The 25,988-nt window shown below is 43.4% G+C and overlaps 1 protein-coding gene across 19 annotated transcripts in view; it reads right to left on the reverse strand.

The window, feature by feature from the left end:
- Positions 1-25,988, reverse strand: part of LOC112218588 (eukaryotic translation initiation factor 4 gamma 3) — a 69,046-nt gene that overhangs the window by 22,969 nt on the left and 20,089 nt on the right. For 8 of the 19 annotated variants that reach the window (XM_042295861.1, XM_042295872.1, XM_042295867.1 and 5 more), the window contains exons 2-11: positions 21,236-21,335; positions 19,830-19,997; positions 16,139-16,231; positions 15,713-15,763; positions 15,486-15,518; positions 12,562-12,582; positions 10,797-10,976; positions 10,570-10,681; positions 8,725-8,831; positions 3,426-3,560 (exon numbers count right to left, since the gene is read on the reverse strand). In XM_042295861.1, coding sequence (XP_042151795.1) covers positions 3,426-3,560; positions 8,725-8,831; positions 10,570-10,681; positions 10,797-10,976; positions 12,562-12,582; positions 15,486-15,518; positions 15,713-15,763; positions 16,139-16,231; positions 19,830-19,997; positions 21,236-21,335 — 1,000 coding nt within the window. The remainder of the gene's footprint in view (positions 1-3,425; positions 3,561-8,724; positions 8,832-10,569; positions 10,682-10,796; positions 10,977-12,561; positions 12,583-15,485; positions 15,519-15,712; positions 15,764-16,138; positions 16,232-19,829; positions 19,998-21,235; positions 21,336-25,988) is intronic. The other 11 variants (XM_042295906.1, XM_042295864.1, XM_042295916.1 and 8 more) reach the window with 9 other exon arrangements.

Genomic DNA, 25,988 nt, shown 5'->3' on the forward strand with positions numbered 1-25,988 from the left:
ATTTTCAATGACAGCCTAGGAACGGTGGGTTAACTGCCTCGTTCAGGGGCAGAATGACAGATTTTCACTAGTCCAACACGATAACGACCTGCCTCTTGTTGCACTCCACAAGGAGACTGCCTGTTACGCGAATGCAGTAAGCCAAGGTAAGTTGCTAGCTAGCATTAAACTTATCTTATAAAAAACTATCAATCATAATCACTAGTTAACTACACATGGTTGATGATATTACTAGATATTATCTAGCGTGTCATGCATTGCGTATAATCTGACTGAGCATACAAGTACCTAAGTATCTGACTGAGCGGTGGTAGGCAGAAGCAGGCGCGTAAACATTCATTCAAACAGCACTTAGTGCGTTTTGCCAGCAGCTCTTCATTGTGCGTCAAGCATTGCGCTGTTTATGACTTCAAGCATACCAACTCCTGAGATTAGGGTGGTGTAACCGAAGTGAAATGGCTGGCTTGTTAGCGCGCGCTAATAGCGTTTCAAACGTCACTCGCTCGCTCTGAGCCTGAGAGTGGTTGTTCCCCTTGCTCTGCATGGGTAACGCTGCTTCGAGGGTGGCTGTTGTCTTTGTGTTCTTGGTTCGAGCCCAGGGAGGAGCAAGGAGAGGGACGGAAGTTATACTGTTACACTGGCAATACTAAAGTGCCTATAAGAACATCCTATTGTCAAAGGTTAATGAAATACAAATGGTATAGAGAGAAATAGTCCTATAATTCCTTTAATAACTAACTACAACCTAAAACTTCTTACCTGGGAATATTGAAGACTCATGTTGAAAGGAACCACCAGCTTTCATATGTTCTCATGTTCTGAGCAAGGAACTTAAACGTTAGCTTTCTTACATGGCAAATATTGCACTTTTACTTTCTTCTCCAACACTTTGTTTTTGCATTTTTTAACTTTATGGCTGCAGGGGCAGTATTGAGTAGCTTGGATGAAAGGTGCCCATATCAAAACGGCCTGCTTCTCAGTCATAGTTGCTAATATTTGCATATTATTATTAGTATTGGATAGAAAACACTGAAGTTTCTAAAACTGTTTGAATTATGTCTGAGTATAACAGAACTCATATAGCAGGCAAAAACCTGAGAAATTCCACTTCCTGTTTTTTTTCTGGAGGTGGCAGATTTTCAACCAAGGTCTCATTGAAATTACAGCGAGATATGGATGAGTTTTCACTTCCTACGCCTTCCACTAGATGTCAGCAGTCAATAGAACTTTGTCTGATGACTCTAATGTGAAGGGGGGTCGATTGACACAGGAAATAGTCACCACAGCCATGAGTGGACCATGCTTTCACCAGGCGCGTTCACAGGGGAAGGACTTGCGTTCCACCGCTCATCTGAAGTAATTCTAATTCTCCGGTTGGAACGTTATTCAAGATATAAACAACATTCTAAAGATTGATTCAGTACATCGTTTGACATGTTTCTACTGACTGTTACGGAACTTTTGGACATTTCGTCACGTTATAGTGGACACGCTTAGTGACTTTTTACCAATTGGAATTGTTTACCAAACGCGCTAACCAAAGTAGCTAATTGGACATAAATAACGGACATTTTCGAACAAATCAAGCATTTATTGTGGACCTGGGATTTATAGGACTGCATTCTGATGAAGTTCAAAGGTAAGGAAACATTTATCATGTATTTTCTGGTTTCTGTTGATCCAACATGGAGGCTAATTTGGCTACTGTTCTGAGTGCCGTCTCAGATTATTGCATGGGTTGCTTTTTCCATAAACTTTTTAAAAAATCTGACAGAGCGGTTGCATTAAGGAGAGGTAAATCTATAATTCTGTGTGTATAACTTGTATTATCATCTACATTTATGATGAGTATTTCTGTTGAAACGATGTGGCTATGCAAAATCACTTGATGTTTTTGGAACTAGTGAATCTAAATAGCCAATGTACACAGATTTTTATTTTATATAAATATGAACTTTATCAAACAAAACATGCATGTATTGTGTAACATGAAGTCCTATGAGTGTCATCTGATGAAGATAATTCAAGGTAGCGATTCATTTTATCTTTATTTATGCTTTTTGTGAATGCTATATTTTGCTGGAAAATGACTGTGCTTATTGTGGTTTGGTGGAGACCTAACAATCGTTTGTAGTGCTTTCGCTGAAATGCCTATTTGAAATCGGACACTGGTGGGATTAACAACGAGAATAGCTTTAAAATGATATAAGACATGTATGTTTTAGGAATAATTATGAGATTTCTGTGGTTTGAATTTGGCGGCCTCTATTTTCACTGGTAGTTGTCATATCGATCCCAATAACGGGATTTGCAGCCATAACAGGTTAAACCAAATTGAACATTTTTCATTATTTATTTGAGGCTAAATTGATTTTATTGATGTATTATATTAAGTTAAAATAAGTGTTCATTCAGTATTGTTGTAATTGTCATTATTACAAATAAAAGTAAATCGGTATCGGCCTTTTTGGTCCTCCAATAATCGGCATCGGTGTTGAAAAATCATAAATCGGTCGACCTCTAGTCAAAATAAGACATGTTATCAAGAACAAGATAAAACAAGCCACCTACGATTCCCCACATGTCAGCTTCTTGTCATTGTTGCTAGCGATCTGACCATCCAAAATCACAACACAGACTTCTGCCCCATTGAAGCGTGAGCATAGTTCGTGACGTTGTCAGCTAACCCATTTATTAAAATTCTCAGCACATCAATGACTCATTTCGTTTGAATCAATGAAGTATAGAATCTTATTCTGGATTTGTCATGGAGGGACAAAAAGCATAAACGACATGTTCCACAACATTTACTGCACAAGTGAGGGAGGAGATACAGTGATACATGCAGGTAGGTACTAATAGGTAATATTTATTTATTTATTACACGTGTGTAAGCCATATATCTGTGTGTCAAAGATGAATATGATAACACATTTACTATGAACAACGAAAGTGTTTAGATCACTTTTGTAAAATAGCCATGGTTTTCTGTTACTCAAATTGGATAGCAAAGGTTGTGAAGGCGAGGCCAGATGAGTGTGTTTGGGCCCAGTTGCAGAGCAATGGGTGGGGGGCAGGGAGTAAGGGACAGTGGCTGAAGTCTGAGTGGCTGGCTGTGTCTAACGCAGCATGGCAGAGGATGGATTACAAACACAGAAAATGTGCTGTGCCTGCATGCATGGCTCTGTCTGTCGTGGTGCCAAAGCCCTGGTGGCTTAATTGCCCGTTCCCTCCCAACACCAAGCAGTCTGCCCTGGGCACAGATTACACAGACATGGGTGAAAGGCTAACAGCTCAGTTCTGTGGGCCAGTGGCACACAATGGCAACCTGTGTGTGTGTGTGTGTGTGTGTGTGTGTGTGTGTGTGTGTGTGTGTGTGTGTTGTGTGTGAATATCAGGCAGCATGAGAGAAGATGTGTCCTTACTTGCGGAGGGGTGGGGGTGGAGGAGGGCCGTCCGACAGGGGGGGTTGGATTTCGGCTCCCTGTGCCCCCTGCCATGATCTCCTCTGTGATGTCCCTGCCGCCCTGGTTGGGGTCCCGGATACGGATCTGGGAGGACAATGACACAAAAGGAGCGGCATCTCACTAAAGTGCCAGCGTTTCAGAGCAACCCTCACTCAGCCATTCAAAACAGTGAGTGTGTTGTGTACAGGAGTGCATCTGTGACCAAAAGTTTCAAACATGTTTATTCAGCTTGTGCAAATGTAGAGAGAAAAATCTTAACAGTATTTCAGCAGAGGCACTTGAAAGGGTTTCTAGCAAGATAATATATTTTCATGCGAGTCTTAACAAGTGGGTCATAAGAGTCCAAACGGAACAGCACTATATTTCTGAATACCTTAAAGTTTCCCACTGGCCCTAGATCAAAGGTTCTCTGGCAGAAGAATAAACACTAGAAGCGCAGAGGCAGTCATTTTGACAGCATATTAATTTAAAATGAAAATATCTCTGCTATTTTTAAAGTCATACCACCACTGCCCTGGACTTCGCCTAAATACGTTTTTTTTAACACATGTATGTTGTTAGAATTTCGATATCAATGTGTGTTATAAGAAGTTAAGAGGACATATCATCCCTTCCCCTTGCCACCCCTCATTAACCAGCTGTCAGCCTGCACAGCTTATGACAGCTAGGGTTGCAAAGGGCTGGAAATTGTCCATGGGAAGTTAAGCCTTGGAATATCGGGAATTGTGCACAAACTCATCAAAAAAAGGTATCTTATAACAAGTGAACCTTTTTTGTGGGATACACAAGGCAATTCTAGGTCTTGTGGCATATTTTGGTTAAACTATCCCCAATTCGATGGAATTTCAACCCTCTACATGCACAGTGCATTCTTCCATCACATGTATAGTACACTCTTCCATCACATGTACAGCTGATTCTCAAGATCTTGCACTCTAATGAGATGCTCTTGAGCCCACACTACTATACTGTCTGAGCCAAGGACTACATGCTTTCTGGTAAGTTTTGAATACTGGGTCGGGTGAATATATTTTATATGACATGACTTTTTGTTAACTAGTAAATAGTAGCCTACAGCAAAGTGTGTTTAAATCATCTCTAATGTTTTAACAATTTCTGTGATTAATCGTTACTGGCTTTTTTTGGTCCTCCAATAATCGGTATCGGCGTTGAAAAACCATAGTCGGTCGACCTCTAGTGTCATCACTACAATGTCTCACCACCTTGGCCTGGATGAGGGCAAGGTTCTTGGCAGTCTGGCAATATACACTTCCAAGCAAGTGCTTTGGGATGGAAATGCAATATGGCAGTTGTGCCAACACATCTCATCAGCCACCTGGTGGAAGGGACTTTGTGGATCTGAGGCTCTTTCCCCTGTTGCCTCAATCATCTTCCAAATCCCACCAACATCAGCCACCTCAGTATGCACCTGGTCCTTGTTTGGGAACACAGACCAAACCACGGAACAGGCTGAACAATACAAGGGTTGAGAAATTGGTGGACACCCGGGAAAATTTGAGGCTTTTTGAGCCTAACAACGAGCCATCCTCAACAAGGTTGGAGAGTGACAGTGAAGATGAGGTCTCGGAGTCTGATTTTCAAGACGTGGACATTGAGGAGGTCTAAGGAGAAGACATGGAAGCCTGAGAGAAAGACAACCAAAACTTACGTTTCTAGACTATAATTTTACAGATATATGTTGAAAACCTTTTTTGGGAGATGCAATGGATTATTGGGGACCATTCAATATTCCCTTTGTTGTTCAGTGAAATCATCCCATGTGAAGAGTCAACTAATCCAAAATTAAATCTAGAATCGCCTTCCTCTTCCGCAACAAAGCCTCTTTCAATCATGCTGCCAAACATACCCTCGTAAAACTGACTATCCTACTGATCCTTGACCTCTGCGATATCATTTACCAAATAGCCTCCAAAACTCTACTCAGCAAACTGGATGTAGTCTATCACAGTGCCATCCGTTGTCACCAAAGCCCCATATACTACCCACCACTGCGACCTGTATGCTCTTGTTGGCTGGCCCTTGATACATATTCATTGCTAAACCCACTGGCTCCAGGTCATCTATAAATCTATGCTAGGAAAAGCCCCACCTTATCTCAGCTCACTGATCACCATAGCAACACCCACCCGTAGCACACGCTCCAGCAGGTATATTTCACTGGTCATCCCCAAAGCCAACACTTCCTTTGGCCGCCTTTCCATCCAGTTCTCTGCTGCCAATGACTGGAACAAATTGCAAAAATCAGTGAAGCTGGAGTCTTAGATCTCCCTCTAACTTTAAGCATCAGCTGTCAGAGCAGCTTACCTATCACTGTACCTGTACACAGCCAATCTGTTAATTGCACGCCCAACTACCTAATCCCAATATTGTTATTTATCTTCTTGCTCTTTTGCACCCCAGTATCTCTACTTGCACATCATCATCATCTGCACATCTATCACTCCAGTGTAATGCTAAATTGTTATTATTTTGCCTCCATGGCCTATTTATTGCCTTACCTCCCTACTCTTCTACATTTGCACACACTGTACATAGATGTTTCTATTGTTGTATTGATTGTACGTTTGTTTGTGTAACTAAATTGTTATTGTTTTTCTATTGGAAGGATTTAATAATTTGCAATTATGTTTGTCTCCATATGATATGGTAAATACACTGCTCAAAAAAATAAAGGGAACACTAAAATAACACATCCTAGATCTGAATGAATTAAATATTCTTATTAAATACTTTTTTCTTTACATATTTGAATGTGCTGACAACAAAATCACAAAAATTATCAATGGAAATCAAATTTATCAACCCATGGAGGTCTGGATTTGGAGTCACACTCAAAATTAAAGTGGAAAACCACACTACAGGCTGATCCAACTTTGATGTAATGTCCTTAAAACAAGTCAAAATGAGGCTCAGTAGTGTGTGTGGCCTCCACGTGCCTGTATGACCTCCCTACAACGCCTGGGCATGCTCCTGATGAGGTGGCGGATGGTCTCCTGAGGGATCTCCTCCCAGACCTGGACTAAAGCATCCGCCAACTCCTGGACAGTCTGTGGTGCAACGTGGCGTTGGTGGATGGAGCGAGACATGATGTCCCAGATGTGCTCAATTGGATTCAGGTCTGGGGAACGGGCGGGCCAGTCCATAGCATCAATGCCTTCCTCTTGCAGGAACTGCTGACACACTCCAGCCACATGAGGTCTAGCATTGTCTTGCATTAGGAGGAACCCAGGGCCAACCGCACCAGCATATGGTCTCACAAGGGGTCTGAGGATCTCATCTCGGTACCTAATGGCAGTCAGGCTACCTCTGGCGAGCACATGGGGGACTGTGCGGCCCCCCAAAGAAATGCTACCCCACACCATGACTGACCCACCGCCAAACCAGTCATGCTGGACGATGTTTCAGGCAGCAGAAAGTTCTCCACGGCGTCTCCAGACTGTCACATGTGCTCAGTGTGAACCTGCTTTCATCTGTGAAGAGCACAGGGCGCCAGTGGCGAATTTGCCAATCTTGGTGTTCTCTGGCAAATGCCAAACTTCCTGCAAGGTGTTGGGCTGTAAGCACAACACCCACCTGTGGACGTCGGGCCCTCATACCACCCTCATGGAGTCTGTTTCTGACCGTTTGAGCAGACACATGCACATTTGTGGCCTGCTGGAGGTCATTTTGCAGGGCTCTGGCAGTGTTCCTCCTGCTCTTCCTTGCACAAAGGCGGAGGTAGCGGTCCTGCTGCTGGGTTGTTGCCCTCCTACGGCCTCCTCCACGTCTCCTGATGTACTGGCCTGTCTCCTGGTAGCGCCTCCATGCTCTGGACACTACGCTGACAGACACAGCAAACCTTCTTGCCACAGCTCGCATTGATGTGCCATCCTGGATGAGCTGCACTACCTGAGCCACTTGTGTGGGTTGTAGACTCCGTCTCATGCTACCACTAGAGTGAAAGCACTGCCAGCATTCAAACGTGACCAAAACATCAGCCAGGAAGCATTGGACCTGAGAAGTGGTCTGTGGTCACCACCTGCAGAACCACTCCTTTATTGGGGGTGTCTTGCTAATTGCCTATAATTTCCACCTGTTGTCTATTCCATTTGCACAACAGCATGTGAAATGTATTGTCAATCAGTGTTGCTTCCTAAGTGGACAGTTTGATTTCACAGAAGTGTGATTGACTTGGAGTTACATTGTGTTTAAGTGTTCCCTTTATTTTTTTGAGCAGTGTATATCCAATGCAACAAAAATTCTACATTTAAATGGTATTAATATTAACTGGCATATATTTCCGTTAATTCCCATATATTCCCACGGAAAGTTTCCAACTCTGAATATTCCCCAAAATGAGCAACCCTAATGATGGCCAATCGAAACTACACCAACACCCTATTGAAACTAATTTCACATAGAGTTAGCCTTAAAACGAGATTAAATTGACAATCATAAATTGTCAAACTGTATATGAAGCGCCGCTTGTAATTGACTGAGGCAGGGAAATGGAGCAACAAAAAGTGACTTCTTCAAATCCTCCTAGTCACATGCAGGTAAGACGTTTGATTTCTATATAGTACCAGAAAGAGCAGATTGAGGTTTCAACAACGCTTACCTTTGCCAAATAAATCTCAAATTTGAAGAGATGAGCTCTATTTCAAAATATTAAGAATAACAGCTATTCCATGCGCTTCACGAATGAGCATGCAGCAGCAGACGGCCTACAGTAACAAACTAATCAAAATGATAGTGTTCTTTGAAATAACCAAAACCTTTTTTCCCGATGGCATATATGAAATGTATTTATTAGACTGTTAGAATGTTGCAGTCAAAATGACTGCTAATAGGCTCAAAGTGGGGTCCCTCGAGGCCGAGCTCCCAAGCGTCAGAGCTAGATTAAGGCCTGGCATACATTTCAAACCAACCCTCCTTCCACACACAGAAACACTCTCCTGGCAGCCTTGATCTAAATCAACCCATGTCATCCCTCATAATTTCTCTGTAAAATAATGAATGCGTTTTAAAATGTAACTCAAAAAGGCTGATGGATCCAGAAGTGTCTCTTATCAGAAACTTCAGGGATCATTTCTCATATCCTCTCAGTATGCATATGGAAATGGAAAAGTTGGTGTGTAACTGAGCAGATGGCCTCTGCTAGTGTGTGTATGCTTACATACATGGGGAGTGTATGATAGGAAAATGTTTGGTGGACCATGGCATATGTGTGGAGACGGCAGCGTGCTGAGATACTCACTGGTTTCTTCTCACGCTTGGCTGGTGGAGGTTGCTGCGGTGTAGGCACTATGATGGAGGGTGAGGGGGGGTACACCTGCTGTCCTGGATAGTATTGAGGTCCAGGAGCTTTGTCAGGGAGGACGAAGAAAAGGGTAAGCAGAGTACAGTACACACACACACACACACACACACACACACACAGTGGGGCAAAACAGTATTTAGTCAGCCACCAATTGTGCAAGTTCTCCCACTTAAAAATATGAGGCCTGTACTTTATCATAGGTACACTTCAACTATGATAGACAAAATGAGAAAAAGAAAATCCAGAAAATCACATTGTAGGATTTTTAATGAATTCATTTGCAAATTATGGTGGAAAATAAGTATTTGGTCACCTACAAACAAGCAAGATTTCTGGCTCTCACAGACCTGTAACTTCTTCTTTAAGAGGCTCCTCTGTCCTCCACTCATTACCTGTATTAATGGCACCTGTTATCAGTATAAAAGACACCTGTCCACAACCTCAAACAGTCACACTCCAAACTCCACTATGGCCAAGACCAAAGAGCTGTCAAAGGACACCATAAACAAAATTGTAGACCTGCACCAGGCTGGGAAGACTGAATCTGCAATAGGTAAGCAGCTTGGTTTGAAGAAATCAACTGTGGGAGCAATTATTAGGAAATGGAAGACATACAAGACCACTGATAATCTCCCTCGATCTGGGGCTCCACGCAAGATCTCACCTCGTGGGGTCAAAATGATCACAAGAACGGTGAGCAAAAATCCCAGAACCACACGGGGGGGCCTAGTGAATGACCTGCAGAGAGCTGGGACCAAAGTAACAAAGCCTACCATCAGTAACACACTACGCCGCCAGGGACTCAAATCCTGCAGTGCCAGACGTGTCCCTCTGCTTCAGCCAGTGCATGTCCAGGCCCGTCTGAAGTTTGCTAGAGAGCATTTGGATGATCCAGAAGAAGATTGGGATAATGTCATATGGTCAGATCAAACCAAAATATAACTTTTTGGTAAAAACTCAACTCGTCGTGTTTGGAGGACAAAGAATGCTGAGTTGCATCCAAAGAACACCATACCTACTGTGAAGCATGGGGGTGGAAACATCATGTTTTGGGGCTGTTTTTCTGCAAAGGGACCAGGACAAAGAATGAGTGGGGCCATGTATCGTGAGATTGAGTGAAAACCTCCTTCCATTAGCAAGGGCATTGAAGATGAAACGTGGCTGGGTCTTTCAGCATGACAATGATCCCAAACACACCGCCCGGGCAACGAAGGAGTGGCTTCGTAAGAAGCATTTCAAGGTCCTGGAGTGGCCTAGCCAGTCTCCAGATCTCAACCCCATAAAAAATCTTTGGAGGGAGTTGAAAGTCCGTGTTACCCAGCAACAGCCCCAAAACATCACTGCTCTAGAGATCTGCATGGAGGAATGGGCCAAAATACCAGCAACAGTGTGTGAAAACCTGGTGAGGACTTACAGAATACGTTTGACCTCTGTCATTGCCAAAAAAGGGTATATAACAAAGTATTGAGATAAACTTTTGTTATTGACCAAATACTTATTTTCCACCATAATTTGCAAATAAATTCATAAAAAATCCTACAATGTGATTTTCTGGATTTTTTCCTCCCTCATTTTGTCTGCAATAGTTGAAGTGTACCTATGATGGAAATTACAGGCCTCATCTTTTTAAGTGGGAGAACATGCACAATTGGTGGCTGACTAAATACTTTTTTGCCCCACTGTACACACACACACACACACACACACACATACATACATACATACATACATACATACATACATACATACATACATACACACACACACTTGGCTGAGACTTACCATACTGAGCAGGGTACTCCCCTGGGCCAGGGCCAGGATAGAAGGTGCCAGACCCCGGCGGCTGCACTGAAAACTGCTGGGGCGGCCCCACATAGGGCGTACTGTGGCGATACTGCAGAGAGACAAACAGAGGGGATAGAATAGAACAAAAAGGTTAAAGGCAGTGTGGGACAATAGGAGAGGAATGCCTACTGGAGTGTAGCAGCAGCCTGGTCAGTCAGTCTCACCTGTGGGATGTAGTACTGGGCAGCCTGTGGGGAGGGGAAAGGCATGGGGGCCATCATCATCATGGTGGGCTGGTTGGGGGGGTACACCGCCGATGTGGGGTTCTGAGAGCAGGGCCGCATAGAGGGAGCGTTGGTGGGGATGGTTGGCCGTGCTGTCTGCATCTGAGCCCTCTGGAAAAACTGACACACACAAAGATAATAAATGTGGCAAAAGTTAGTCCCAGAAGAGCAAGAGAAGAACCACAACTGTCCCAACAGCAGTGTTATCTATTCATGCCTGTCCTGTGCGGTCTCATTTCAGCTTTGGGGATGCAGGGGCTCTGAGAGAATAGCCACTAAGGCCTAAGGGACAGAAAGCATCATCTCAGAGGACCAGGTGGATGGCACTTCCACTCCATCACTCTGTTCTGGTCTACAGAGAGACACTGAAACAGTCAGAGCACATCTTTTCCCCAGGCAGCATTAAACCCATAGCACACCCATAGGACTCCTGACCCCTCCAGCTGGGTTCACTCAGTCCTCTCATCAGAGAGAGATGGAGGTTGTGAAAGGTCTCAAAACACAGCAGTCTACCAGCCACCTCTGCCTCCCAACCTGCTGTGCTGTTACAACAGGGCTTTGGAGAGCACTGTGCCATGCTGCCAGAGTCCACCAACAACCAGCGCACAGCAACACCTGTACCTACTCACCTATCTCCGCAGCCACACACACTGTTACACACCACAAATGCTGACTCTATATGCAACCAAATGGCCTTTACAATGCAGTGTCTACAACACTCACATTTGTAAAGGGAAGTGCTCTAAGATAAATTGTTACTGATTATGCTATAGCTAATGTAGACAAACTGGGGATACAGTGTATTATAGTTCTGTGTATAGATTGTGTTTACGATTTGGAGACAGCTCTTCGCTCATCATAAAAAACACAATCATGAAAATATTCTCATGACTGCAGAAGTTGTGCTGTTTGCAGGAGACTAAATATTACAATCAATGGGAGGCTCTGTACTGCCAGGCTCTTTTGGGGGAACTCATAACATTTTATGCAGCAATCAACGTACTCTGGGCAAGATGAAAGACTCCAAACAACAGCTGTGGCCCGACATCCTAACGACTAGAGCTCAAGTTTACCACACAGTTGACTCAGCTTCCAATAATTCAGAGATTCAGGTACCCTGAAGTGTACACAAACTTCCTTTAAAGGTTCAGGTTCTTTTTAGTAAAAAAACGTATTTTGACCGCAAGTCCCATAGGGCGGTGCACAATTGTCCCAGCGTCGTCAGGGTTAGGGGAGGGTTTGGCTGGGGGAGGGGGGGGGACTTTTCTAGGCTCATGAGACAAGATCGTTATCATGAAATTGGCGAGAAAAAAGGTAAAAATTACAACAAAAAATAAATAAAAATGGGGGGGAGGAAGAGTTATCAGATCTAAAAGGAAGAGTTAACAGTTCTAATATTCTGCATGCAGTTCATCCAAACTAAGCAAAGATGAGGAAAGAAGAGTGGATCAAAATGATAGAATTATTTAAAAAAGGTTTTTTGTTTGTTAAAAAGAGAACATGAGAGTGAGTGTGGTGGTCTTAGATTGTTATGTTGGGGGGGGAAAGAGGCGTTTGCTACTTAGAAAAATGTAGTGAAGATGATGGCCACAGGAGGGCTCTGGGGTTAAAGGTTAAATGTTAGGGGTTAGGACCCCTAGGTGATGGGTAGGAGTGTTCCTCATGCAATGCATCTGCAGAGAGTTATGATAAGAGTCATTATTACCTGGATGGGCCTGAATCCTCCCTTGAATATTGAAGCAAGAAAGAGAGAAAAGCCAATGGGAGACTGCACTGATGAGTGTGGAGCCCAACACAGCGGGCAATCATTCACAACACACACACGCACAAACCACAACATTATGCAGCCGGTGGGCCCTTTTTCCAACTGGGTAGTTCTCAGTCCCAGTGAGGAGCCGACAGCAATGACTTAGTAACACAGACAGGGTGTGGAATGCTGCGAGCCAGGACCTACCCTCTGGAGTTGTGACATCACAGAGCTCTTTCTATCTAGCTGCTACCATTCACCTAGGACTAAACTCAGCCAGGCTCACCAGGTGGGACCGCAGTATTATTCCCAACACCATGGAGTAAAGACAGCGAGAGGTAGGCGGAAGTCGAGTCAATCCTGATGGGAACGCTCCTTTTTCTTCCCTTTCAGTTTGCTTTGCTCTGGCAACATGCACAGTAGACCAACTAGGATTTTGCTCAAATTTGGCTGGCAGACATGATGAGCTTGTTGTTAGTATCAGGGAGTGCCAAAAATGATCGCTCTGCTCATTTCAAACAGAGCACGATGACATGGCCTCAATTGAGCAAGTTAAATGTTAATGCAAGATGCAAAATGTGGATGCTAATATCTGACCATTCCATGGCTGAATTCTAACTCTTACTAGAAAAACTGGAAGAAAACTGCTCACAGTAAACACCAGCTCAAAAACAATACTGATACAATTTACTTGGATGTCTCTAAAGTGGAGATATAGGCTACAACTAATGTTGTCCAACCAAACAACAACTTTATCCTTATGTCTGACCTCTTGGTTTGCATTCTTAAAGAGCAATAAAGAGCAAAAGACTGAAGTTACTTTAGAAAAGAGAAATCAAGATTAACACAGAAGTCTGAATGAGATCACTATGTAACCATTTTTGTGTGTGGGGATTGCAATTTATATCAGAGACAAGGCCCATTTTCTCTGGCCGTATAATAGCCCTTTAGTTCTGCTTCATCTGCTTTCCGATTCCACTTCCGTGGCGGCACAAGAGAGGCCAGTGCCAGCACAGAGCAGAGCCAGTATGTGACAGGGCATGTACTGTGTACTTTGTGCCAGTAAACAGTTCAGATTCAGACACACTGAGACTGACTGACATAGGAGGCTGACTATTAATAGTCTGTCAAAATGGCCAACACAGAATGATCCAGAAGGTGAGAATGTTGGACAACAAGTTATGGACGGGGTGGGGGTGCCTGTCTGCCTGTGGGACCCAGTGTCTTTAAATGGTATCTGCTTCTCAGACAGGGAGACACCAGGAAGGCTCTACGGGCTCCATTTCTGTGCCCAGAATCACCTCAGCAATCACATAGTTACGCACACACACACACTTCACAAACAAAACATGCAATCACATTCATATGAAGCATCTAAATCAACAGATAATCTAAAAATGCATTTCAACCCTCTTTAAAAGGAGAAGAATCGAGTACATAAAGTATGCCAACGTCAGAAAACAGGACAAGATATTTCCAAAATGTTGGCGCAGTCTTGTTGACACTAAGTCTGATCAACAGTTTGACTAGCAAGTCTACAACATGAGAAGAAAAGATAGTCATCACTATAGTATGGCAAACATCTAGCATCGTTGTGCGACTGGCACACAGGCAACGGTCTTTTTGGATATGCCTTTAACAACAATGTGGCAAAAATCTAGAGAGAATGGTTGTTGACAAACACAATCAGACTGTTGCATGCCTGCGTGGCAAGCAGGCGGGAAGGGGAGCCATATATTCTCATTAAGTTAGGGCAGTGTTTCCCAACTCCTGTCCTCAAGTACCCCTAAACACTAGGGGTGTAACGGTTCACCAAACACACTGTTCGGTACGTATTGCGGTTTTGGGGTGACGGTTCGGTTTCGGTACAGCGGGAAAATGAAATGCAAAAGTTACTGTAGTTAATTTGAGTTTATTTAAGAAAATACAATCTACTGTTATTCCTGATTCCATACATGATCATGAATCATAATGCCTGATAAAAGTACAAATCAGGAATACCAACACTTTGTATTTTCTTAAATGAAAACACACAATTACTCACCAACACTAAAATAAAGTGCAATATGCATGTGAAATCAGAAAGTACCCACTCTATATAAGCAAGTTAATCCCGAAGTTGTCAATGAATAAACATGGCTCAGATATTGTATAGGCCTATGCTATAATGTATTTTTACAAAGAGAAAAATATGCACACTTGTGTGGCACTCAAACAGGGCATGTCTGAAGCGCAGTACTTCTCATTTCCCAGTCTGAGGTAATGTGATGGGGTGTCATTGTTAAGTATCTCTATGTAGCCCAGGAGGTCCATCCATCTGTAGTAAGTCAACACAGGGTGCGCATTGGCCAATTAATTGACAACTTCGTGTTTAGCTTGCTTATATAGAGCAGGTACTGCCTATTTACTGAAAGTCTATAAGGTGGCTCGAGCACTTTCACAAAGTGTTGAAACCCCTATTCTTCTCAACCACGAGAAGGTGTGCATTTCCGTGGCTATAAACATACCTCTCTCTATTGTAATTCCTTTGGCCCGTTCTGAAATGCCGTTTGGCATTTGTCTTGCTCCGATGATAGGAATACTGGGGTCACGTCAGCGTAAATGTGTCAACATGTTTGAGGTGTTGGCAGCTGCATAGGCTATTCTCATTGCACAGTGGCAACATACTCCATCGCCGTTTGATCTACGTAATCTACTTGGAAGCAAAAACGTACTTGAGGAATGGAGTTGGGATACACTGACTTAAGGGACACATCCTATATAAACAGGGCCTATTTCCACTGAGAGCAGAAGCTCAACCAATAACAGTAGCGTGGTAAAGTGCACTAAGCAGCTCTAGCTGAGGGAAAACAGACGAGGACAGACGAAATGGGGTAAGTTACCTGATGGTGGGTTGGTCGAGGGCCCGTCGCGAACTGATGGGGGAGAAGGTGTGAGGTCCGGCAGAAAGAGAGTGTGAGGCAGCAATGGCAAAGCAGAGAGGGGAGGACAGTAACAAAGAGACAAGATGAACAATGAGGGGAACACTGAGGCACGGTAATACAAAACCACAGAGCAGTAGAGCTGCCACGTTGTCATGTTTACTGCCATTAGAGGAGATGATGCAGACCTGGTGGTTCCACATGACAGGGGGGCTGGGGCTGGGGCTGGGCATGGATGACTACATTGAAAGTGCAGATAGAACAGTACAATACTTTAAGTATATCATCTTAAAGTCATTGGCACACTGAATAAATGCATTATGACATTCTAAAATTAGGTAACACAAAATGATTATCAACAACTACCGGTATTAGATAACTCAAGACTGGAAAGCATCGCAGACACAGCAGATTCCAGAGAGTGTGAAGAGGACTGCCTGACAGACACGTCATCAGGACTTATCATTACTGAATCCAGAACATGTCAACCACTACCTCAGACGACACCGTACCCCTCCAGGCCAATCAAAATTAAACATGATCTGTCTGGGTTTCCCAAAGCACACCAGTCATAATACATACAAATGACGCAGAGAGAAGGAACAGGCACTTACCGGGCGACTCTGCGGTTGCGTGTTCATTTGCTGTGTCTGAGGAGAGTACACTAGAGGTGCTGAGCCAGAATTCTGTCCAGTGGTGTATGGAGACTGTCATAGGGGAGGGACAGAGGGATGGATGGATGTAGAAAAGAGATGAAAGGAAAGAGAGGGGGACGTATTTAGGACAGAGAAAAAGGGAAGCGGGATGGAAAATGGTAGTTAAGAACAAGCTAAGAAGAGATTGGATGACTCATCAGTTTGGGCATTTTACCTGAGTTCACAATTATTTAGACCAACCAAACTGTTGCTCTCCTCAGCAATGGAGAATAACGGACAGTGTTAGCATGGTAAATCTACAGTAGTAGTCTAGTTAAACACTGAACAAGACCAATGTCATAGCCTATCTGGTACATTCTGCAGGGGTTAGCCCTGAGAGCTAAATATGGGGATATCTTGTGCTAGACTACAGTCGTGGCCAAAAGTTGAGAATTACACAAATATTAATTTCCACAATGTTTGCCGCTTCAGTGTCTTCAGATATTATTGTCAGATGTTACTATGGAATACTGAAGTATAATTACAAGCATTTCATGAGTGTCAAAGGATTTTATTGACAATTACATGAAGTTGATGCAAAGAGTCAATATTTGCAGTGTTGACCCTTCTTTTTCAAGACCTCTGCAATCCACCCTGGCATGCTGTCAATTAACTTCTGGGACACATTCTGACTGATGGCAGCCCATTCTTGCATAATCAATGCTTGGAGTTTGTCAAAATTGTTTTTGTTTGTCCACACGCCTCGAGGATTGACCACAAGTTCTCATGGGATTAAGGTCTGGGGAGTTTCCTGGCCATGGACCCAAAATATAAATGTTTTGTTCCCCTTTTGCCTTATGGCAAGGTGCTCCATCATGCTGGAAAAGGCATTGTTCGTCACCAAACTGTTCCTGGATGGTTGGGAGAAGCTGTTCAGTGGATGTGTTGGTACCATTCTTTATTCATGGCTGTGTTCATAGGTGAAATTGTGAGTGAGCCCACTCCCTTGGCTGAGAAGCAACCCCACACATGAATGGTCTCAGAATTCATTACTGTTGGCATGACATAGGACTGATGGTAGCACTCACCTTCTCTGGACAAGCTCTTCTCCCTATGCCCCAAACAATTGGAAAGGGGATTCATCAGAGAAAATGACAACCCCAGTCCTCAGCAGTCCAATCCCTGTAGCTTTTGCAGAATATCAGCCTGTCCCTGATATTTTTCCTGGAGAGAAGTGGCTTCTTTGCTGCCATTCTTGACACCAGGCTATCCTCCAAAACTCTTTGCCTCACTGTGCGTGCAGATGCACTCACACCTGCCTGCTGCCATTCCTGAGCAAGCTCTGTACTGGTGGTGCCCCGATACCGCAGCTGAATCAACTTTAGGAGACGGTCCTGGTGCTTGCTGGACTTTCTTGGGCACCCTGAAGCCTTCTTCACAACAATTGAACCGCTTTCCTTGAAGTTATTGATGATCTGATAAATAGTTGATTTTGGTGCAATCTTACTGACAGCAATATCCTTGCCTGTGAAGCCCTTTTTGTGGAAAGCAATGACTGCACGTGATTCCTTGAAGGTAACCATGGTTGACAGAGGAAGAACAATGATTCCAAGCACCACCCTCCCTTTGAAGCTTCCAGTCTGTTATTTGAACTCAATCAAATCAAATTTTATTTGTCACATTCACATGGTTAGCAGATGTTAATGCGAGTGTAGCGAAATGCTTGTGCTTCTAGTTCCGACAATGCAGTAATAACCAACGAGTAATCTAACCTAACAATTCCACAACTACTACCTTATACACACACAAGTGTAAAGGGATAAAGAATATGTACATAAAGATATATGAATGAGTGATGGTACAGAACGGCATAGGCAAGATGTAGTAGATGGTATCGAGTACAGTATATACATATGAGATGAGTAATGTAAACATTATATTAACTGGCATTGTTTAAAGTGGCTAGTGATACATTTTTTCCATCAATTTCCATTATTAAAGTGAGCTGGAGTTGAGTCAGTATGTTGGCAGCAGCCACTCAATGTTAGTGGTGGCTGTTTAACAGTCTGATGGCCTTGAGATAGAAGCTGTTTTTCAGTCTCTCGGTCCCTGCTTTGATGCACCTGTACTGACCTCGCCTTCTGGATGATAGCGGGGTGAACAGGCAGTGGCTCGGGTGGTTGTTGTCCTTGATGATCTTTTTGGCATTCCTGTGACATCGGGTGGCGTACACATCATTTGTCTGTGATGTGTACGCCGAGAAACGTAAAACTTACTACCATCTCCGACACTGTCACGTCGATGTGGATAGGGGGGTGCTCCCTCTGCTGTTTCCTTAAGTCCACAATCATCTCCTTTGTTTTGTTGACGTTGAGTGTGAGGTTATTTTCCTGACACCACACTCCGAGGGCCCTCACCTCCTCCCTGTAGGCAGTCTCGTCGTTGTTGGTGGGGCCCCAGTGTTGAGGATCAGCGGGGTGGAGATGTTATTACCTACCCTCACCACCTGGGGTCGGCCCGTCAGGAAGTCCAGTACCTAGTTGCACAGGGCGGGGTCGAGACCCAGGGTCTCGAGCTTGATGGCGAGTTTGGAGGGTACTATGGTGTTAAATGCCAAGCTGTAGTCGATGAACAGCATTCTCACATAGGTATTGACAGAGTGATCTCCAGCCTTGTCCTCGTCAATACTCACACCTGTGTTAACAAGAGAATCACTGACATGTCAGCTGGTCCTTTTGTGGCAGGGCTGAAATGCAGTGGAAATTTTTTGGGGGGATTCAGTTAATTTGCATGGCAAAGAGGGTCTTTGCAATTCATCTGATCACTTCATAACATTCTGGAGTATATGCAAATTGCCATCATACAAACTGAGGCAGCAGACTTTGTGAAAATTAATATTTGTGTCATTCTCAAAACTTTTGGCCACGACTTTACATCTCTAAGGAGCTTTTATAACACCAGCCCCCGTGTCGCATCACTTCATGTGTGCATCGTAGGGAATTAAAGCAGCACTTCTTGCCCTCGTGAGTGGCTGGTGGTGTGGCTATATAGCTAGGATAATTACAGTTGTGCCACCGGCTGCAGACACTTATTAAGCCAGAGAGAGCAGCTCCTTCTGGCCGATGCAATGTGTGGGCTGGGGTGACCATGGTGAACACACAGGGTCATGGGAACCCTTTCAACACACACCTTCTGCAGAGGCTGACTCATTCTGGAATAGCAAACAAGTGTGTGTGCACCCGTGTGCACTTCCAAGGCAGTAGGAGAAACTAGGAAATCACAGCAATGTAATTGACTTGCTGTCTCAGTGACAAATTGATGACCCCTTTAGCAGCCTCTTATGGAGAGCAGAGAAAATAAGAGAGCGCCGCAGCAGTCGAAGTTGCTGATGTCCTGTGGAATTCAGATCATTAAGACAAAATGTGCTTCTCTTGGACTATTGACAAACTGTACAGGAAATATAGAGATACAAAAACACAACCTCCGACCAATCAACAGGCACTCAGTGTATTTAATTCATTAAACTCACAAGAAGCAGGCTGCAACAGGCATTTTGATAAAGATGTTAGAGAGAGAAATACAGACAAACACACAGGCAGGCAGACGGACGGACAGACAGACCAATGGTCAGACGCAGAGAGGATGACGGCGGAGACTCGGCTACACTCACCACTCCACCTGCCTCCCAGCCCTTAGGGTAGCGATATGGGGAAGCTGTGGGTAATGATACCTGAGAGAGCGCCTGCGAGTGGGCATGTCCTGGCGGCGTGCCCGCCAAGTTAGGGTGTCCCTTTGTGTAGTCGTGAGCTGTGTAGGGAGGACCAGGGTGCCTCGGTACCTACAGCACACAGAGCAAAATAAAGGACATCAGATGATTCCAAAATGAAATAGAGTCACTGAAGATAGAGGGCATATGCTTGTGTGTGTGCGGAGTTAAATGATATCCGGTATTTGTTAGTGTGCTGAAGCAGTATAATTTTGTCAAAGCATCACCCAGGGGATGTTCACAGTCACACACGCACAGGATTCCACAGGTCATTAGACCTGCTCCTGCTGAGGAATGTAAATAAGGTGCTACGGCAGGGATTAACCCCTGTCTGTCTTTGTGCAGAGGAACAGACCTATGCTGGACATGAAGTGTGTTGTGCCCTGCTGTGTGCAGAATCAGGCTCTGCCCTGGCTGTGGAGTGCTGCCCTGTCTGTCCCTTTGCAGTGTTTGCAGGCAGTGTGCTTTGTGCTGTACTATCCCCATGCCCTGCCACTGTGCTGTACTGTACTGTGAGCTGTAACCCACTGCAGGTGTTGCTGCTGCAGCAAGCCTGGCACAGCAGATAATGCAGGCAGCAGGCAGGCCGGCTGGCCCACCTCTGCTCCCCTGGGCTTTGTGGTGCCTACATCGCTGCTGCTTCTACACAGGAGCCTCTGTGCGGTAGAGGCAACACTCTTCTGTTTGTTGTACGACAACATCACTGTTTGTCTCTGAACACTGGTTTACTCTCCCTAGCATCTCTCTGTGTGGCCCATTTCCCCTGGTTGACCCAGGATAAAGCAGCTAATCTGACTTCTGTTGCCAGAGGAGGAGTCTTTAACAGTGACTGACTCCACTGACAGGCAATGTGACAGTCGGGGTGGGGGAGGGAGAGTCCAGAAAGCATCCCTCTCCTCAGCAGCAGACAAGAGCCTTCCAGACTGCTAAACAACCCCAAGATGGGTGGTGAAGTGAGGGCAACTCACACACAGAGCAGGGGGTAGGTGGGTGATGATGCTGACGGTTATTATGAATCACTATGTTGCAGAGGTGACAGCCATATCTTTCCAGCTGCAGGCTGGGGTCAGTTAGAGAAGTGATCTCCCATCAGTTTCTGTCATACATTACACATACGAAAACATTATACACAGACACACACCAGGCGTTTGTTTTCTAGATTTTATGTCAGAACTAAATAGACTGTGCGTCAGACCTGTGAGATGTGGTTGAGGTATGCTTGTGAGGTTCACAACTAGTGTGTGTGGTATGAGCGTATGTGTCTGTGGTGCAGTAGGAATGTGTGCGTGTGGTGCAGGGTATGTACTCACGCTGTAGACGGCAGCGACACCGGGCTGTGTGGGGAAGATGCGGTCATCCAGGGATGGCTGAACCCGAGAGAACCTGGGACGCGTCATATTAAGGAAAATTCTGAAAAAGTGTCAACTTAAGGCCAAAACGGGTAAAAGGTGGGGGCATCAACAACCTCAACAGCAGCAGCACACATTCACATGCTTTGGGACATCAATGCACTGTTCTAAACAGTCTATGGCTAATAAATCTTGCAAAACCTAAAGTCTTTCAATTCAAACATAGCAAGTTTATCACATCTTTATTCTCTAGTTCCTTTAGCAGGTTTTTAGCCAATGTTTCCCCATCCCTGACACTGCTGCCCCCCCTCCCTAAAGCCTCATCTCCAAGAGTACAAAGTGTACCTTTATCAGGGAGTGTGTATGTGTCAAAGGGAAATCCAACATGGCTTTCCAAAACTCCTACTCTAGGAATGATCATGTTCCAGATGGCCCATTTCCATTTTGCTCAAGGTACCAATTTCAAAGGTAATTTTAGAATCTATTACTAACTTAATAGGTCAATCATGACAGCTGAAAATAAATTCCTGAAATGTACTGTCTCACATCTAGGCCTAGTTTACTTAAAGAGCCCCTTAACCAGGGACAGCCCGGTCTTTCTATTTCCTGATAGGGTTGTTACCATGTGATCACGGGTCATGACCAATGTTAATCAGGTTGCATTCACTTTCACAAATTTCACAGTATTTACTGTATATTCTTATTGTGTATATATTTCCAACATCACTACTTTTAATTACTCATTTGTTAACCTTTTTGGGATAGGGGGCAGCATTTTTACTTTTGTATGAAATGTGTGCCCAGAGTGAACTGCCTCCTACTCTGTCCCAGATGCTAACATATGCATATTATTATTAGTATTGGATAGAAAACACTCAGAAGTTTCTAAAACTGTTTTTATGTTTGAGTATAACAGAACTCATATGGCAGGCAAAAAACCTGAGGAAAATCAAACCAGGAAGTGGGACATCTGAGGTTTGTAGTTTTTCCAAAGCTTGGCCTACCGAGTACACATTGAAATATGGATGAGGTTGCACTTTCTAGGGCTTCCACTAGATGTCAACCGTCTTTAGAAACTGGTTTGAGGATTCTACTATAAAGGAGGGGCTCATAAGACCTATGAGTCAGTGGTCTGGCAGAGAGCCTTGATCTCATGACGCGCGCTCCCGACTTCTCGTTCCAGTGCTTTTTCTGAAGACAAAGGAATTCTCCGCTTGGAACATTATTGATGTTTTATGTTAACTTCTTGGATATAGGGGGCGCTCTTTTAATTTATGGATTAAAAAAACGTTCCCATTTTAAACAAGATATTTTGTCACGAAAAGATGCTCGACTATGCATATAATTGACAGCTTTGGAAAGAAAACACTGATGTTTCCAAAACTGCAAAGATATTATCTGTGAGTGCCACAGAACTGATGCTACAGGCGAAACCAAGATGAAACTTCAAACAGGAAATGAGCAAAATTTGAGGCGCTGTTTTCCATTGTCTCCTTATATGGCTGTGAATGCGCCCTGAACGAGCCTACACGTTCTGCCGTTTCCCCAAGGTGTCCGCAGCATTGTGACGTGTTTGTAGGCATATCATTGGAAGATTGGCCATAAGAGACTACATTTACCAGGTGTCCGCCCGGTGTCCTTTGTCGAAATTGGTGCGTAATCTTCAGCTGCACGCATTGATCCATGTGATTCAGAGGAGAGAGGAGACTTCCACGAACGATATATCATCAAAGAGATATGTGAAAAACACCTTGAGGATTGATTTTAAACAACGTTTACCATGTTTCAGTCGATATTATGGAGTTAATTTGGAAAAAAGTTTGCAGTTTTGATGACTGAATTTTCGTTTTTTTTGGTAGCCAAACGTGACGAACAAAATGGAGCGGTTTCTCCTACACAAAGAATCTTTCAGGAAAAACGGAACATTTGCTACCTAACAGAGTCTCCTCATTGAAAACATCCAAAGTTTTTCAAAGGTAAATTATTTTATTTGAATGCTTTTCTTGTTTTTGTGAAAATGTTGCCCGCTGAATGCTAACGCTAAATGCTACGCTAGCTATCAATACTGTTACACAAATGCTTGTTTTGCTATGGTTGAAATGCATATTTAGAATCTGAGATGACAGTGTTGTTAACAAAAGGCTAAGCTTGAGAGCTAGCATATTTATTTCATTTGCGATTTTCATGAATAGTTAACGTTGCGTTATGGTAATGAGCTTGAGGCTGTATTCACGATTCCGGATGGCTAGAATCAAGAGGTTAAAAACATCCTAACGATTGATTCCATACACAGTTTGACATGTTTCTAAAGGACTGTAACGGAACTTTGAGTTTGTCTGGATGAAGTGCCTGCGCCTCATGAAGATGGATTACTGGGCTGAACATGCTAACAAAAAGTGGCTATTTGGACATAAATGATGGAACTTTATGGAACAAAATCAGTCATTTATTGTCGAACTGGGATTCCTGGAGTGCCTTCTGATGAAGATCAAAAAGGTAAGTGAATATTTATGGTGTCGTTTCTAACTTTGTTGATTCCAAAATGGTGGATATTCCTCTGGCTGTTTTGGGTTCTGAGCGTCGTTCTCAGATTATGCTTTTTCCGTAAAGTTTTTTGAAATCTGCGGTTGCATTAACTTAAGGTATAGGGGGCAGCATTTTCACTTTTGGATAAATAGCGTGCCCAATTTCAACTTCCTGCTACTCATGCCAGGAATATAAGATGTGCATATTATTAGTAGATTTGGATAGAAAATACTAAATACTTTCTAAAACCGTTTGAATCATGTCTGAGTATAACAGAACTTATGTAGCAGGCAAAACCCAGAGGACTAACCGTTCAGATTTGTTGTTGTTGGTCTCTGTCTGTTCAACGATTTCTCATTGGCAAATTATATTTCTTAGGAACCTGTTTTCAGTTCCTACCGCTTCCACTGGATGTCACCGGTCTTTGGAATTTGGTTGAGGTTATTCATTTGTGCAATGAAGAAGTAGGCCATCTAGGAACTGGGTAACACTGTAGTGTGCACAAGACATGAAAAGTAGCATGGTTTGTTGTCTTCCTGTATTGAATACAGATAGACCCGTCTACAATTTGATTGATTATTAACGTTTAAAAATACCTAAAGTTGTATTACAAAAGTAGTTTGAAATATTTTGGCAAAGTTTATGGGCAACTTTTGAAATATTTTGTTGTGACGTTGCGTTTTTTGGAAGCGTTTTTTTTCTGGATCAAACGCGTCAAATAAATGGACATTTGGATATATATGGACGGAATTAAAATGAACAAAAGGACCAATTGTGATGTTTATGGGACATATTGGAGTGCCAACAAAAGAAGCTCGACAAAGGTAATGCATGTTTTATATTTTATTTCTGCATGTTGTGTAGCGCCTGTAGGGTTGAAATATGCTACCCTCTTTGTTTACTATTTAAAGCCTTTTGAAAATCTGACACATTGGCTGGATTCACAACGAGTGTAGCGTTAAATCTTACATGTGTGATTTAACAAAAGTTTGATTTTTAAATCATTTTTATGAATTTGTCACGCTGCATTTTCCCTGTTTTTTGCCCAAGTGGGACGCCACCGTCCCCTATCCTAAAGAAGTTAAATATAAACATCTTGTTAATCTACTCATCGTGTACGATTTAAAAAATGCTTTACAGCTAAAGCACAACATATGATTATGTTAGATCACCGCCAAGTCGAAAAAACACACAGCCATTTTTCCAGCCAAAGATGGGAGTCACAAAAAGCAGAAATATAGATAAAATGAATCACTAACCTTTGATGATCTTCATCAGATAACACTCATAGGACATCATGTTACACAATACATGTATTTTTTGTTCAATAATGTGCATATTTATATCAAAAAATCTCAGTTTACATTGGCTCCTTACAAGCAGTAATGTTTTGATTCCAAAACATCCGGTGATTTTGCAGAAATACTCATAATAAACATTGATAAAAGATAGTGTTATTCACAGAATTAAGGCTAGACTTCTCCTTAATATTTTGATCAAGTGTACTGCACTGTTGAGACCTTGCAAGTAAGCATTTCACTGTACCGTTTACACCCTGTATGAGGGAGAGGGGAAATGCCAGACAGATAGAGGAGCTCAGTAACCTGCTCAGGCAGTTTGTTGGGTCTTCGAGGCACACACACTGGTCACATGATTTCAGGGAAATAGAACGCCTGGCTTTCTTCTTTCCCCACTGACACTTTTTAGTTATTCCCTAAATCCCGCCCTCCTCCCCTCAATCCTGCTCTTTCCTTGCCTGCAGGGGCCCTCGTCTCCCCTGGCTTCCCGCCAAAACCAACACTCCTCCCAATACATTTTATAACAGTGGAACTGGAGACAGCAGCTACACAGCATAACAAGGGTCTGCTATAGGTTTCCACACTTAACGCGCACAGATCTTCGTGTGTACTGGGTACTGGGAGTCAGATTACTCTAAACAATGTGCACCTTTTGGTAACATGGTACCTCACCGGTTCAGACTCCCAAATAGCAGCATTCACAACAGGGCGACAGAGGTTCTTGTTGTCTTCTCATTTGTTGTGAAAGCAAATTCAGTTGCCAGATGAGTCAATGGATTCACACGTGTTAACAAAATAGCCTCTTTATTGAGGTAAAATGTACTTACTATGACTGATATGTGGTTGTCCGTCCTTGCTATTTTAAAGATGAATGCACTAAGTTGCTCTGG

Source organism: Oncorhynchus tshawytscha, linkage group LG02, assembly GCF_018296145.1.
Source record: "Oncorhynchus tshawytscha isolate Ot180627B linkage group LG02, Otsh_v2.0, whole genome shotgun sequence".
Classification (NCBI taxonomy): domain Eukaryota; kingdom Metazoa; phylum Chordata; class Actinopteri; order Salmoniformes; family Salmonidae; genus Oncorhynchus; species Oncorhynchus tshawytscha.